The following is a 16442-nucleotide window of genomic DNA, read 5'->3' on the forward strand; positions in this document are numbered from 1 at the left end:
AAAACAAGATCAAAATTGTAAGAAACTGATTCAACAGTTTATCTCCTCTAACATAAGCTGTAAACTTTAGCATGCTTAACAAACTTACTGTGTACACCCACAGTGTAACAATAGTATTTCTCTCAGAGCCAGTCCTGGATGTTTTCAGAGTGCAGGCTCTGTCTGGATTTAGGGATGTTTACGCTCCAGCACCCCGGCCAAACTCATTATATGTCCTTATCCTAAAAGCCTGTTCTCTTGCAAAAGTGAAAAATACTGTAAGAACAATAAAGTTTAAATTTAGCCACAGCCTTGCTCATCCATGTATGGAGGCAGACCAAACAGGGTTATAATACTGAGACTAACTAGATCTACACTTTAATACATGAACATTTCTGTTTCTCTATTTTCATGTCTTCTACGTGGAACCTTTCACTAAGCCCCGCCCCTTTGTCAGGGTAACAGTGTGTTTGAAGGATATATCCAGGATGTCAAACTGACTCAGCAGCAACAACAGGTTAAAAAGACAAAGATAGTTAGAAGCTAAAGCCCAACTATAGGCTACAGATCACAGTGTAAAAGTGAACCACCACATCACTGCTGATCATCACACAAGACAATGAATATAAAGGGAAACTTTGCTGATATTGAACCAGCTGTGTGGCATCGCAGTGTGTGCAGATGAACAGTGTTTGGCTTCACCCCCGTGCTGCTGCCAGCACATGGAAGGGCAGGGATCTCCAGGGGAAGTCAAACAACATTCATCTATCAGCAAAGTCTCCCTGCTTCCCTTCACTGGTTTCTGTACAGCAGGGTCGGCCTTTGTTTCACTGTTATAATCATTAAAAAGCAAAAGCAGCATGTGTATACATTCAGTAGGCTATATCTTCAGGAGCTAGCTAGCTAACCCTACACTTTTCAGGGTCTGATTTTGGTTTTGGAACAGGGAAGAAACGTATATCTTTTTCCAACCTCTCCAGGTAACGAGTATCATTAATACACGACGTGCCCCAGGCACAACATTTAGCTCCAAATCCACAAAACCAGCCTGAAAATTAAGGAAATCCAAATCAATGGAGCACAGCTGTGTTGTTGTCGGACCCTGGTCTGAGCCGGCCTGATGCTACGTTATGATTGGCCAGTCTGTGTCCAGGGTAAATTTTACAGTATTCAAGTCAGCTAGAAAACTTTAAAAGTCCACTGGAGACTGCGTTTTTAAACACCAATGAGCTAACGTTAGCTTAATTAGCTTGGTAGCCTGCAACAGTTGTAATTTTTTGCTGCTAAAATCCAACACACTATCAACTGCTGTCTGAAATAAAGGACCTATTTTTCCCCAAATTACTTTTATAAAATGAGTAAGTCTCTGTTATAACTGTGACGTGCACACACTTAGAACTTGAGCTAACTCACACTAACACCATGCTACTGCCCATCTGGTCCTCCAAGAAAAAAAAAACACCACAGTGCTGACAGAGCAAAGGTACCAGCTTCTCAAGCTGCTCAGATTTATATTAATGACCTAAAAAAGATATATCAGGGATGGACAGCAGTGATTATGGTGATTGAGTGTGCACCTCGGCCCAAGTTGTGTGGAGCCACGTCAAGGTTAAGACAAGTTTCTTTGAGAGAAGACACGCTGCAGTGTGTCTCCACGCGCCCCGCTTGGTGAAATTAACTCGTTTGGAGGTTGTTAAGGTGTAGGATTCTCTCCGACCTCCGGAGAGAGCCCTCAGGAGAGGCCCTCTTGTAAAACGCTCCATCTTATTAATGGAAATAAATGCTGTTAGCGCCCCACCCCTCCTCGTCGCCCGCCCCCCCTCTGGCAATAAGACGTGTCTATTCTTGGCGAAAGTCCCCTTCATTAACGTTATCTCAAATAGGCACCCAGTCTGATGGTGAGAGAAGGGACGGCGCGCGGTTAAGCTGCTTCATCCAATTTCATTATTCCATATGAGGCGGGGTATCAGTGCTAACTTTGCTATGTCAGCACAGCAGACGGGGTAGTTCTGCTGTCATGTGGCTGAGGCATGACATCGGCGCAGAGGTTTAAGAGTCTGCCAGCTGATCAGGTGCTGTTGCAGGACATTCATGTGTTGGTGACTTTTAATTTTCAAATGCACTCAGATGGCAGCTAAACACATTTCATGGCTGACTCGCTGTATTTTGGAGCAAGTTTGTGAAACAGCTAAAAAGCTTTTTCTCGTACTCAAATTCTAACACCTTATTTGGCTATTTTCTGCTTATGAAATATGTCCCTTTTCACAGTAGCAGCTACCGTGCTGTGAATACGCACGAGCAAGCCGGAGGACAACAATAACAGAGTGTGTGCTGCTCAAACCAGAGACGGGAGGAAAATGAAAGAGGAAAAGGAGAGGAAGAAAGAGAGGAGAGGGATAAAGAAAAGTGTGAAACTGCGGACCGTCAAATGATCTGGCCTCTCTCCAGCCATGATGACTCAGGGATGATGGCACAGTTAGAGCTAATTAGGATCATAAACTGGAGAAATGTTTTGCCACCATGATGTGGGGGGCGCCTCCACGCTGTTGGCAGGACTTCAGATTAGATGTGAGAGCTTGTCTGGAAAGCATGCTAAAATAATAAAAAATGAAATGAAATCAGCTGCCTTGAATCAACAGCTACACTGAGACTCGATAAAGCCTTTACTAGATGATTATGTCTGTTTGAAGCCGGCTGTCATGATGCAAGAGCCGGCTGGAAAGGAGGTTTCTCTTTACATTTGGAGCAAACCAGGGGCATAACTTCAACTGGGAACAGGATGGTACGTCCGCCTTTAAGATGTATAGTTTTACATGTTTTAATTTCAGTTGAATTTCCCTGCTAAAAACAAACTCCTCATTCTGGTCCAGCTCTCATAATTCAAAAGCAGTGAGGGAACTTTTTAGCTTTGGGAAGGCCTTTTACGATAATTACGTTATCTACTTATCGAGGTCAGCAGAAATGATCAAGGGCATGCTCACACACTGTACAATGACGCCCTTGTGTTACATGTGCATACGTTTACATAAGAATGTCACAAACACTTTAGTAAGGTGATGACAGAATAAACAGCTGGGTCTTCTTGGGTGCAGTGCCTAAGCGTCATTTCACAGCGCCTCAGCGGAATTAACAAAAAAAAAAGAAGCTATGCTGAGTCATCTGCTTTCCGTTTATGTCTAACACACACACAGCGTAAGTAAAGCAGGTAAAATCAAGATAACGTCAAAGCTAAAAGGTAGCTACTGACCAGCCAGAAACTCTGGAAGAGTCCAAACAGACTTGGTTTCACTCCACGGGAATGTTCTGGGTTTAAGCTAAGTAAGAGAGGAGAGCCCGTTAACGTGAACAAGCCAGTATGTGGCCGCAAAGAAAGAATGGCAACACAGCTACTAAAAACTCTTACAAACCATGTTGTAACAAAGGTCCAGGGACATCTGGAATACCTCACTCAGCCCGCTGTCCCCATGACCTGACCCTGGATCAGCAAATGAAAATGGATGGATGGATAACAAAGGTCCCAACCAGTCAGAAACTGGACTGGCAGGAATGTCTCTCTAAACACAGTACAATTTATTTCTTGTTTAGGTTTTGTTTTTTATTTAATTCATGTATTTTTATTTAGAATAGTTTCCTTATTTTTCAAATTCTAATTCCAATATTGGATTTTCTTTTTTTTTTTTTTTTTTTTTGCAAATAAGTTTTACTGATTTTTAATGTCTTTATCCCACGGAAGCAACACAAAACATGTATATTTGACATCAACTTAACCATTCCTCCCCTGACTATAAATAAACACTGCTCATCGTATTTACTGACAACTTCAAATCAGAATCCCTGACTCCATCCCCACCACCCTGCCCACCCATCCACATAAGATTAAAGGTTACAAGATACATTCTAGCTAACAGAACTTCACCAAATAATTGTATAAATTACTCAAATGTATAAAGCGAGCGGAAAAGGAAAGAAAAAACAAAAACCTCAAAAACTGTAGCTACCACTTTATTCTTGAGGTTCCAGCAGCGAATCAAAAAACTCCAAAAAGGGACTCCATGTCTTTATGAAGGTTTGAGAGGACCCTTTAAGTATTTGATATTCCCTAATCTTAAGAAATAAGAAAACATCTCTGACCCAATGAGAAAAGGATGGGGGGTCTAATTTAGAACCCGATTGGGTTTCAAACATCTTGCTACAAGCTTTTAAATACTTATCCAAAAGGTGGAGAGGTTGGTCTGCTCGCTGGTTTCTACATGGAGGGCATAACAGCCCAACATTCGGATATATCTCTGCCAGTCTAGCATCAGTAAGATGAGCTCTATGACCACTTTCAGTTGTATTAGGCTATAAATGTTTGAATATTCTTAAGAACTAAAAATTAATTAGTCTTTGAAAGGGTGCACCTACATTATTGTGATATAATATCATCATTAAAAATGGTCTTGAAATGGCAATAATATAATTTATCGCAATTATTTCTGGGACAAAGTATCGTCCACCAGATCTAGTTATCTTGACAGGCCTATCTCCAGGTCTTGACTCCCTGACTTCATAAGGGATGTCCTACATTCTTGGTGGAGGTTTATGCAGCCTGAGAGGCAGACTGCAGACACAACTCATGTAACCTACAGTATATTTTAAATTACGGTTAATATTTCCCTGAAAGGACACCAGAATTGAGCATCAAATATACGACAGGAAGCTACAAGGAAGCTGATCATGATTTTAAGTGAGGTTAGTCCCTCATAACATGAAGATTCACATTGCTACACTAAATTATTTTCATATTTTCTCAATTACTTTCTTTGTTCTTGTTATATACAGCCCCTTAAATGTTTCACTCTACAAATCTGAGAAGAGAAAATCCCTCTTTGATTGAACTGCTGATGACTCAAACACTGATTTAAAGTAGAGCTGAAACCATTAGTTGATTAATCAATTTGTCGACTGTCATCAAAAAACTAAGCAACTATTTTTTGAACAGTTGTTTCAGCAACTTTTCAGGCAACACTGACAAATATTTGAGGGATGTGGTTTCTACAGTGGGCTCCGTTTCTTTGTCTTGCGCTACTGTAAACTCAACGTTTCAGGGATTTCAGACATTTATGTGAACGCTGGACCAAATGATTAATGGATTTATAAAGAAATTAATCACCACATTAATCGATAAATGCAAATAATAGTTTCAAAATATGGGGTCAGAAGCAATAAAAAGGTTGAGAGCTGCTGCTGTGGATCATAAATGAACAAAGAAGCGATACGTGAGTAAAGAAATCACAAAACATCAAGATTTTTCCACGTTAAAACTGTTGTGATGCGTTCACTGAACATCCGACACGACACGTGCAACACAAAGTCATCTATTCTTGAAAGGGCTCCGCTTTGACTTGACTTTGTTCCTTACATCCAACGCCACCTCAGAATCTCTTGAGAGTTGCTACGAGGCGTCTCCAGTCTCTCTCCTACACCATCAGCTCTCTCATGTAGCGTTGTCTAGTGGACTGCAGACACACAAACACTGACAGGAAGCGATAATGCTGCTGACTTGCTGTGCCACATCTCTGTTTATGAGGACTGACAGCTCGCTGCGAACGGCAGCACACCAGCTCGTACTGTACACACAGCCGCACAGGCAAAACACACACACCCCAGACATATCTGCGCTCATACACACATGCAAATTAACACAACATCTGATGCACTCCAGAGCATAATTCCCATCGCACTCGCACATTAGCGCCGTTAAACTACACCGCAGTATAACCGTTCTTAAATGTCTCCCCTAAAGTAGTTAATGTTTTCAAAGCTGTTTTGGACAGATTGATGGAGCGTAACACATGACTAACTCAATTAAATGTCTGTGTTTTGTCGTCATAGCAACAAGTGCAACAAGTTATTTGTGATGTGAGTAATACCCTTATCTCTCCAACTGTGGGAGTCATCAAACAAACGACTAATTAACTTAAGTGTCACCTTCTGAATTTTTTAAATCTGCATCTGTGCCTTTTGATACTCATGATTCATTTTCTCCACAACCTGACTGCGGCGGCTCTCAGCAGCTCATGTGTGTGTTATTGAGACATTTTGGCATGGAAATTTGTTTTCTCTGCCTGAACTTTAAGTACAATTTCTCACTGCCGAGCTCCAAAAAGCCAAGAGGGACTATTACGAGATAATTACTAATTATGCTAATGTGCTAAAGTTGTGCTATTCCTTTTCCTTGGTCATTTTATCAGCTGTCCTCAAGAGAGCACAGTCAGTGGTAATAACCTTTTTTCCCTCAGCTAAACGCTCAGTCAGTTAGAGGACGCTGTGTCCTAAACCGCCGACTCCTCCGCCGCTACCCTTAATCAGGAAGCGCCTGTAAATTCACAAAGCCATGCATGCGCACACAGAGGAGCGCCGCACCGTCTCCATCGGCGCTGACCTTCATTAACCTCATAAATGCCAGCGGTGTTTTTGTCACAGCTCTTAATGCAGTTATCAGCACAAACACAAACAAATGTGACAGAAGTGTTTTGGGGCTAAAACTAGACTTTACGTCTGTGAAATACATCTCTCTCTCCCTCCCGCTACACACAAACACACACACAGGCTGTGTGACATTGGGCTGTCCCAACATGGAAACCAGCACCGGTAACTACAGTGTTGCACAACCAGTAACACCCCCCACCTCCCCCCTGCTGTGAATAAACCTACATTAGGAAATGGTGGCGGGGACAATTTGCAAGATGTAAGTCCTTTTGTTGTCTGTGTCTTCAGTTTTTTACGTGTGAATTGATTCAGAATGTAAATCTAGGCCGCTGCAGATAATATACTGCACCGTAACAATGCGTACGTCCAGGTGTGCAGGTGCTGGTGCACACAAAAACTGAGACACCGACATAACTAAGCAGGTTAGATTAAAAATAATCATGAGAATGAATGAAACAGCACAGACACAGATCAGCTGCTTCCACATCGCAGACAATATTTGGACTGTTTATATCACTGTGGCTTCCGCACAACTGTTTCTCAAAGAGATCTCGTTGCAGTAATATCTGGCACTGAGCAGACTATTTTTTACTTTCTTTTATTACTCACTTCTGGCTTTTTATTGACGCCATTATTCAGGCTCGAGCAGACAGCGTGTGGAAATTGTACTGTAAATTATAAAAGAGACCTATTTCCTAAATTTGTGATTTTCTCTTTTTAGTATTTCTGTTGTTGCTTAAAAAACTCTGTACGTGCAGGTTTACTTTAATTTTTGAGGAGGTTGACAAACTCTGCTACAGAGATGTGTCTCGTTAGGTCGGACGATGTTTAAAGCAGCATTTGAGGTTTTAAATCAGCCTAATTTGACAAAGAAGCTCTCAAGAGAAAAAACTTAAGTCGAAAACAGTGTTATTTTTCTCAGGAGGCCGTCTTGGTAGTCTAATCTTGGTTTTCAAATACTGCTGTCACAACTGTGACTGTGTCAGGCTCCTATAAAGACAGAAAATACATGAAACGCCAGAACAAAGCTGATTTCACTGTCTTTACATACATTACAAACATGTTTTGGAGCTACAACAGTGAGAGTGAGATAGAGAGGGAGAGAGAGTTTCGTGTCACATGCAGTGACTAATAACACACACCTAGCCTCCCTGATTTTAGATCTGTAAAATCCTAATGGAGGTTCCGTCTTCCTCCGTCCTGACCTTTGCCCTCACCTCTACACAGCCTGTATCGCTGTCACCGGCCCTAAGAGGGAAGCAGATGACATGATAATAGGCAGAGTTTCCTCTCACTCTTCCCTCCCGTGCTCAGCTGCGTGTCAGTGAGTCAGAGCAGCCCCTCAGAGAGCATCATCGAGCGACTCGACGCCGATCGACTCGTCTGCCACACTAAAGCCTCCGCCGGTGGCCTACTCCCTCCCTCTAAAAACGGGAGCCTCGGCTGCGAGCGGGCGATGACCCTCATCCTCTGCCCTGCCCTGCACGCCCCCCTCTCAACTTTCATCACCGCCGCGACAGCCCACACTCGACCCCTCTGCCGCCACCTCGCCAGGAAGGAGAGCATAAACAGTAATTGCTACATAAATTATGTTACACTCTGTGTTTTTCACATTTCCCCCCTCGGCGCTCTTGATGATACGCTGATATACTGTACTGTACGCTCAGAGAGTACAGGGTGATAAGTGTGGCTGTAAAAAATAATGTTGGTCTATAAATCTCACCTCTGCTTATTTTTGTTCATAAAAAAACACACTGTGGATAAAAGACGAGGAATACGTCTCACATATGGCTCACAGAAGAGGCTGCTGATGACTGACAGGTAGAATTTTACAGACAGTGGACTCGTCAAGAAATCGGGATGTGCTACATTCACCCAGACGTTCCTGAACATCTCTGGACTGCCACTTTTTACACCGACATCCTTAAGGGGCACAACTGTAAATCACAGGGCTGTGATTAATTAAGAGGCAGACACACAGCATGTCCATGAATCCTTCCAGGAGGGGCGACGCTGGTCAAACACTGCGCTTTAAGGGAGAGCAAACAAATGCAGAGCGAGGTGAACATCCGCACAATGCCGAGCTGACAGGAGTACTGTAGCCTGTGCGACGACACAAGGAGGCGGCAGCAGTTGGCAGAGAGAGGTTGAAAACGCAGCTGATGAATTTAGTGCGATTTCCAGGAATCCTGAGCAGAGACAAACCCGGGTGACAAGAAACATAAATAAATCTCTGACCTGTAATCTCCCGTCTGCGCGTATTTGTTTCTGCGCTCCACAGCCGAACAATCGCAGCGAGGAATTTGGAGGGAAAACAATTAGAAGAAGTTGCGGGGAGGAATCTGCTTACAACCTTTTTGAATACACACATAGGTTTTAGTGAGTCCATCTACAAATAATCTGCAGCCTTTTCAAGGGATTAAGGCCCAAATGCCACGCAATAATCCCTCTGTGACTTTAGCCTTAAGGTCTGTGGAAATAATTGTGTGGAATCTGAAGACGATCAGCTGGCATTTGAGATGAAGGATAATAATGATCAAAAATAAAGATTGAAGCAAGAAAAAATACTTCAATCATGAAAACATTTGTGAAATCTGCGTTTATAAGAGCTCTCTCAATCTTTAACACACACACACACACACACACACACACACACTCACACACACACAGACAGAGGAAAACATTCAAACAGGAAGAGGAGCTCTGACTGAATGGAGCAGGGTGAGTCCACCTCCTGCAGCTCTGGAGGAGTCAGCGGCCATCAGCACTTCCCAAAGACACACTTCATTTACAACCGGTCCCTGAACCGGCCCCTAATGTCCCGTGTTATCAGAATGAATCAGCAGCGCTGATAAATTAGCCGTTCTGCAACACGCTGCGAAGGCCTGTCAGCTAATGTGCGCGCGTTTGTGTGATACTCATATGCAATGCTTAATGTTGTGGAACCAATTCTGTCGTTTCCATTATGTAAATACATTTGCCTCAGCACTATATTTTATGTATTGTCTCCCTTGTCTCAATTACTTGGGCTATTAAAAATCAAGAGGTTATGGAAATGAGGTGCAGTTGTCTGTTTGTAGTTTGATGACAAGTGCAAAGTGTTTATGAAAGCTCGTTATGCATTCAATTGCAGTCGGATACGTCAACACGCTCCGAGCATTCATCCATACTGCTCAATGCAGTGGGGTGGCACGTCAGCATCTCCAAGCACAAACACATACAGTCGTGCTCTCATCTCTTATACGTGTAAATAAATAAAAATAAATGTGTCGTTGCTATTTTATTTAGATCTCAGCTTTCTTATGGAGGTGGCAGAAAATGTGAAACTGGGGGGGGGGGGATTCAGAGTGTGTTTGTGGCCTGTGCCAGAGCAAACAAGCGTTTGATGCTTCAGTTTGGGTAACTTACTGTTAAGTAGCCAAATTACCTCGGGAAATAATCGGGAAAACTAAAGCAGGGAGAAGCTCTTTACAGGCTGTGAAGCTTCCACTGACATATCAAAATACCTTTTTGTCATTCTTTTTTAAATGTCATTTTCTCACAATATGAAAGAAGTCGGTGTAAAAATTACTCAGCAATCGCAGGTGCATTTTTTAACAGTGAACAACACTGGTGGTAAATTGTGACTATTTTAAAACAGACAAAAAAGTGAGAGGCAGCGAGATGGGATTGTGTGATCAGTCAAAGTGCTGGAAATTGTGAGGAGATTTTTTTTTTTTTTTTTTGGTAAAAGCATAAATGGCATTAAATGTGGGACTGTCACAGGCGGAGAAACTACACCTTGCTGCAGGGGTGTGTTTACCAGGAGGTCCGGTCAGCTGCTATCCGTGTAGCTACAGAGAAATTCTTATTGTGTTCCAGTCACTGATATCAGCTTCTCCATTTTGATTATAATTAATCGTCTTACAATATATGTTGTCTGAGTTTTCCTACACTGACTTGATGCATCATTAGAAACTCTTCGACTCTATTCAGCAGTTTAAATTCCAAAACACACTCAAATAAAAATACCCACATTAAATTAATTTTATCCTGAAGTCCTGGACACTTAATGCTATTTTTCTGCTCCTTTCTTCTCCCTGCTACAGGCCCAGAATTGCTCCTCAAACTTGAGACTTTTTAGTGTTGAGTACAGTTGAATTTAGCACAGCAGAGCTCTGGAGTTCAACCCTCTAATGAGGCAAAAATAGTTTTGTATGAGACAACAGAAAATGAAAGAAGCGGAGGAATTATTGGGGATATCAGTACTGAAATTCAGCATGTTAGTGCGGTCCAGTGTGGCTGTGACATTTAAGTGCTTTCTTTAAAAATATACAGAGCATGTGGAGCATGGTTTATACATTAGTTTAAATATTACAAGTCAGTGACAGAGTGATTCAGTCGTGTTATTAAAATAAAATAAGGAGTCGGTGTTGATTCAGAGAGGAAGTTAATCATCGTTTCCTTTCCGGATGCATCAAAAATCAGGATTTAAATAAGAAAAACAAGCCGCTCTTCTTCATCAGCTCCCGTTTAAACTTAAAGCAAAAGAGAGGTTTGATTTCGTCACTGTCCTCCGCGATGCTCGAGACAATGGAGGCTTTTTAGGGACAATAAACGCGGCAGCAACTAAACTTTGAAAGCGAAAAACAATGCGTCATTTAAAGCCGACGGCACATCTGAACACTGGGATCATTCCTCCGTGTCCTCGCTGAGGGAGAATCTCAAGGTGCATGTGGCGGATGGTGCCGCACGCAGCGGCTGGAGCAGCGCAGGGTCCACCGGGCTGCCGTGCGCTCCGATGCCCCGCCAAGGTGCGCACGACCTCTGGGAAAAAAGCACATGAGGGGAACAAGTGTTGTAAAGTTGTACCTTTTCTCTTCGATCGCCTCCTCCTTCTCCTCTTCAGCTTGCATTTGACCTGGCCGCTCTGAGCCCCCGACGCGCGGCTGTTGTTTCCAAGTACGGATGCCATCAGCGCAGCCTTTGGAGCGGAGCGCAGGAATAACTTGGACTCGGCGGCTCGACTCTCCTTTGTACTTGTCTCGCTTCAGCCTCCGTTGCTCTCTGATAACGCAGCGTCCTCGGCTTTGACGTAGACTATATTTTCGGCTCTCCCTGTTTCTTTTTTTTATCCCTCCAAACCAGGGGGGAGCGCGTCTTGCTGTTTCTATATCACCTCTGAAACTCCAGCGTCGCCTCCCCGTTCACGGAGAGCCTGTTCGCAGCGCAGCGTGGCAGCTCTTAGCAGCACTGATACCGGCGCCCCGTCTACTCCGCTCCTCTCCGGCAGTTTTCCGCGCCTCTGCAGAAATTTTGGCATCAGCCACTTTGAATTCAATCATGCAGGACGCCTATCTATTTGCTGCCGAGCTTTCTAATTAGGGTCCAATCGTGGCTGTCTGGGAGGTGTGACATCACCAGCGACACCCACCAGCTCACACCCCTTATTCACCCGCTGCTTTTTTAAAATGCTTCCTACATTTTGACTTATTGCTCGACACTTTTTCTCCTCTCCACACTGCAGGGGAAGTGTGTTCTCTTCCTCCCTCCCCAGGGGGAGGAGGGGGTCAGAGGTCAGCCTGGTAGGGATTCTTGCTCAAGGGCACTTCAGCAGGTCGGATGTTTTGCAGCATGAGGGACCTGATGGTGGTTTCCATACTCTCCATATGCCACCCTGCTGCAAACTCACACCCAACTCCAGGCTTGGAGAGCAGGGTATTTTGGATGCAGAGGGAGGATATAAACAAAGTCTCCGCAGAATCCTCCTCTCCTTGTTTGTCTACTGAGATTTGGGATTTCTAATTTTCTTGTAGGATTATGGATCTAAAATAAATTCCCTCTCAATCCCACTCTGTGTTCTAAAGTCACTGACAAGTCCATAAAGGGAGATTACTCTAAGATGCACAATGTTCAATTAGCACGCGCTCAGCGACATCAAATGCATCTTTGATATATTGTTTGAGCTTTATAATCACACCAGCCTCCTAATTACAGAATATACCACCATATATGTCTTTCTTTTATTGTGAAAATCCTGGTTTTTGGAGGTTGGAGGTGACCTTCAGCGCAGGAAGCGAAAAACCGTACTGACAGTGTGTTGCGGCCACAAAGTTTGAAGCTTGTGACAGTTTGGCATTTTTGTGTGAAAGTGCAGCGTCGAGGCTTTCAGAAAGCATTTGTGGCATTATAGCTGGAGGTTATTGTTTTATTCCCCCGGCCTCAACCGTGGAGGTCAGGTGTGTGTCGGTGCTGCCGGACACAGTCAAGGCCGGTACAGTGACAGAACAAAAACATGCAGATTTGCTGAGGCCTAATTGATCGCACGATTTTACTTTGTTGTTTGAAGCTCTTGTAGTTACATGTGCAGATATTGAATAAAAGAATGATGTCTAAAAAATGAGCCTGTAAATGCTGCTATTTTCTCCACAAACACCAAAACTAGCTCCCGTCCTTTTTACTTTTCATGTTCAAAAGAGAAAAACAATGCATTCGCAGAAAAACCACAACGACCCATTTGCTGATGTCAGATTGAAAAGTCACTTTGAGGCTCTGTTGTCGGGTGGAAACATTTCCTCCCGGCCCGAGGGCCAGAGAGAGCGAAGAGAGGGAGAGAGAGGGTGCAGGGGCCGTCCGCCAGGCTGCAGCCTGCCCTCAGGACGCCCACAAATATCCATGTAAATTGCAGTTTAAGAGAAATCAATACAAGTGACAAGTTGCCAATGCCACTATCTGGGGCAGTAATGAAGGTGTGCTGGCGGGGGGCTGGAGCGTACATAGATAACAGCAAACAGGCTGGGTGGGGCAGAGGTACAGGTTAGAGGAGAGACGTGGATGTGCCGCACACACACAGGACAAGGTCAGCGGTTGTTTGGTGGAAGCAAAGTGCCACTAAGGGCTCGGTGCTAACCTGGATTATGTCTGCTGTTAGCACTAATAAATCTCTACGTGACGTGTGTCATGTTCTTTTACATACGAGCAGGGGAAAGAGGGAAAGCTTTCTGGGGCCTCGCTGCTAGTTTTGTTTGGTTTATTAGGATCACCGTTAGCTTCTTGAGGTCCACAATTTTATATTTGTGACAGTGCACAAAACAACTCACATATGCTTAACAAAAAAGACAGGATGAGACTAAAACACAGGCACGCACAAACAAGACAGTTCCTGGTAATACAACAATAGATACATGCTTGTCAGAGCCCGGTCTCACTCCGAAGTCGTTGAAATCCGGTGCTTGGGCAGTGACTTGCGCCATCAGAAACCAACAAAAAAAAAAGGTGTCCTTTACATCAACATGACCTGCAGCCAGTCCCTGTGATTGTTTAATGGCACCCAGCAGCATCAGGGGGAAATGTAACTAGAAAAAAATGTAAGTCAAGGCAGTGAAAGTCCGAGTAGGTTGGGTGGGAGGGGTGGTGGATGGGTCAAACAAACACAGACTTTCACCCAAGAAAGCAGTGTTTGTGTCCCATAAGATTCTAAAGCCAGACCCTGTCCTTTTTTCCTAAACCTAACCACGTGTTTTTGTTATTGGATGAAAAGAAAAATTAATTTGCATTGTTGTACTGACGTAGTGCGCTTATTTTGAAAGAGACTGTATGTTAACGTTAAATTTCTTGTGAAAACAGAAGTACATCTTTAAAGACGACAATGCAGTCCAGTATGTGGACATGGAAAGTTCATGACCAAACATCAATATGTGACGAGGTCGGAGTGAGAATGTGTTAACTAAACACCCGATGCTCAGGGGAGTCTACAGGGAAATTTTGTGGGGGGAATTTCCTCGGACTCTAGCTGTCATATCATTAATTCAAAGTGCTGGTTTATGTGTCACATTTACATGTCACCTCGCAGTTTGGGGGCGGAGTGTCTCAAGATACATCCCAGATTCTTTACTGATTTTTTAGGGAGCCAGAATGGACAGACAACAGAATTGCAGAAAAGGTTTTGGCACTTCATGTTTCAGCAAACCTCAGATACGTTATATTTGCACATCATCATGTAGCTCATATGTTGAAACTTCACATTTTGACTAGGGTTGCCGCAATATACTAGTGTTATGGTATACAGTGATACAAAAGTTGGTTGTCACATCGTGGACATTTGCTTAACTTTGAAATTGCAGCTGGACGGAGAATCTCCCCTTTATTTTAGTTATTTTTAAATGGGAGACTTTTTACACATACGTAATTGTTAAATTTCCTGTGAAAACAGAAGTGTATCTTGACAGAAGACAATGCATGTAACAGGCAGAACAAGAGGTGTCCCAGAATGTTCACAACCAACGCACGCATGTGAGAATGCGTTTGCCTTTCCATGATCTCACTTGGTAAGTAACCGCCAGTTTGGGGCTACATTTTACTCGGTTTACCTGATGATGCTCCATTACTGTAATTTTAGACCACGTTTTTATATTACACTTTACATTGTATGTTTCCATGCACATGCTACATGTGCACTAAAAGGAATAGTTCCCAGGAAAACAATATTTTTACCATGCATGAAGTTCATTAGAAGGTATGAATCATATTATACAGGTCACCTTTTCTTGTAGTCTCATTTGGAAAACATGAAAATATGATAAGCACACTGACAGGTCATGAACTAACACTGCCTGTGTGTGAGAGACTGTTAGTAATGTCAGAGTTTGGAAGTATCTGTATTATTTTATGATTCCTATGAAATAAAGGCACTACAAGTTACAGGATGTGTTCTCTGTTTCTGTGTTTACTTACCAGAATTATTTAGCCCAACACTTGGCATTAGTTTGATGTCATATCTCTGGATTAAAGAGTTAGATTTAAATTGAGATTACAGTAAACACGTGGCAACGACTCGTCTTTTTTCCATCATCAAATCAGACACCTGCAATCTAAGATAAGAAGGCCAATCAGTACGCTGCTCAGACACATTCATTTTCTGCACTTTTGATTTTGACTTTTTTTTTTCTTTACATTTGAAGGAACTCGGCTGTCTAGAAATGAAGAAACTGTTGGTCTGCCTCTCCGAGTGCTTTTCATACGACAACTTTGATGTTTTGTGCTGTTTTTTTTTTTTTTTTTTTACATTTAGAATAATTAATACAACACACTCTCTCCGTGTTCAGGTAGAACTGTCTCCATGGTAATACATCTGTTGCTCTCTAATCAAAATACTGTAATTAACAGATATTTTTCTGTACTCACGGATGGGAAAGAGCACATGTTAACATTCAGCAGAGCTTTACCCTTGAGACAACGTTTGAGGAGATTAGGAAAAAAAAGCTGTCCTGTTTCTTGACACGTCTGCAGCTCATGCTACAACAACCCAATGTGAGTCAGGATATATCAGACATATTGATAATTATATCAGTGACACCCACTTTATTTTATTACATCTATTTAAACTATTGTTTTAAACTGTGCATGCGAGAGGCTGTTCAAACCTTTTTCATGGTGTTTCAGTCAGAAACATTCGACCTGTAGTGAACACTGGCACTACTGCTAACTATAGTAACCAGAAAGCTCGTCCAATCAGAATGAATAATTATTTATATTGGCTACAAACTGAAGTAAACTTAAATTAATTAATAATTTGTAACTGTTAAGCCCATCCATCCATTTTATGATGTTCATCCGAGTCCAGGTCGCATTAATCTGACTGCTTATATCCTCGGAATTTATTGTTATATACTTCTGGAAAGTACTGAAAATTCTAGGCCATGAGGTCCCTTGCTATCATACTTTCATACATACAGTAAAACTGGACAGGCATTGAATATCCGTGAACCTGCAAAAACCCTGAATGATTTAAACTTTATTTGCTATTTGTTTTCCCACATAACACAATTTTACACACTTTAGGCATATATTAAAATAAATAAAACAATTCAAAAAGATATACTTTATGTACGATAGATATGTCTTACAGCTGCATAGCTTAACAGTAACAAAACCTGCTGGCTTCCTTTTATATTTTGTGCAGCGTCCTACAGTACTTCCTGTAATATCCATGGGAGTGTCAGTGTGGATTCAAG

The 16442-nt window shown here is 42.5% G+C and overlaps 1 protein-coding gene across 1 annotated transcript in view; it reads right to left on the minus strand.

Annotated features, from left to right (window-relative positions):
- The window catches only part of adarb2 (adenosine deaminase RNA specific B2 (inactive)), a 278861-nt gene extending 267028 nt beyond the window's left edge, over window positions 1-11833 (minus strand). Inside the window, exon 1 of the mRNA XM_033639337.2 lies at window positions 11302-11833. Within this exon, the coding sequence (XP_033495228.2) occupies window positions 11302-11404 (103 nt within the window). The 5' untranslated portion in view covers window positions 11405-11833. The remainder of the gene's footprint in view (window positions 1-11301) is intronic.
- Window positions 11834-16442: the final 4609 nt, after the last annotated feature.

This window comes from Epinephelus lanceolatus, chromosome 20, assembly GCF_041903045.1.
Source record: "Epinephelus lanceolatus isolate andai-2023 chromosome 20, ASM4190304v1, whole genome shotgun sequence".
Classification (NCBI taxonomy): domain Eukaryota; kingdom Metazoa; phylum Chordata; class Actinopteri; order Perciformes; family Serranidae; genus Epinephelus; species Epinephelus lanceolatus.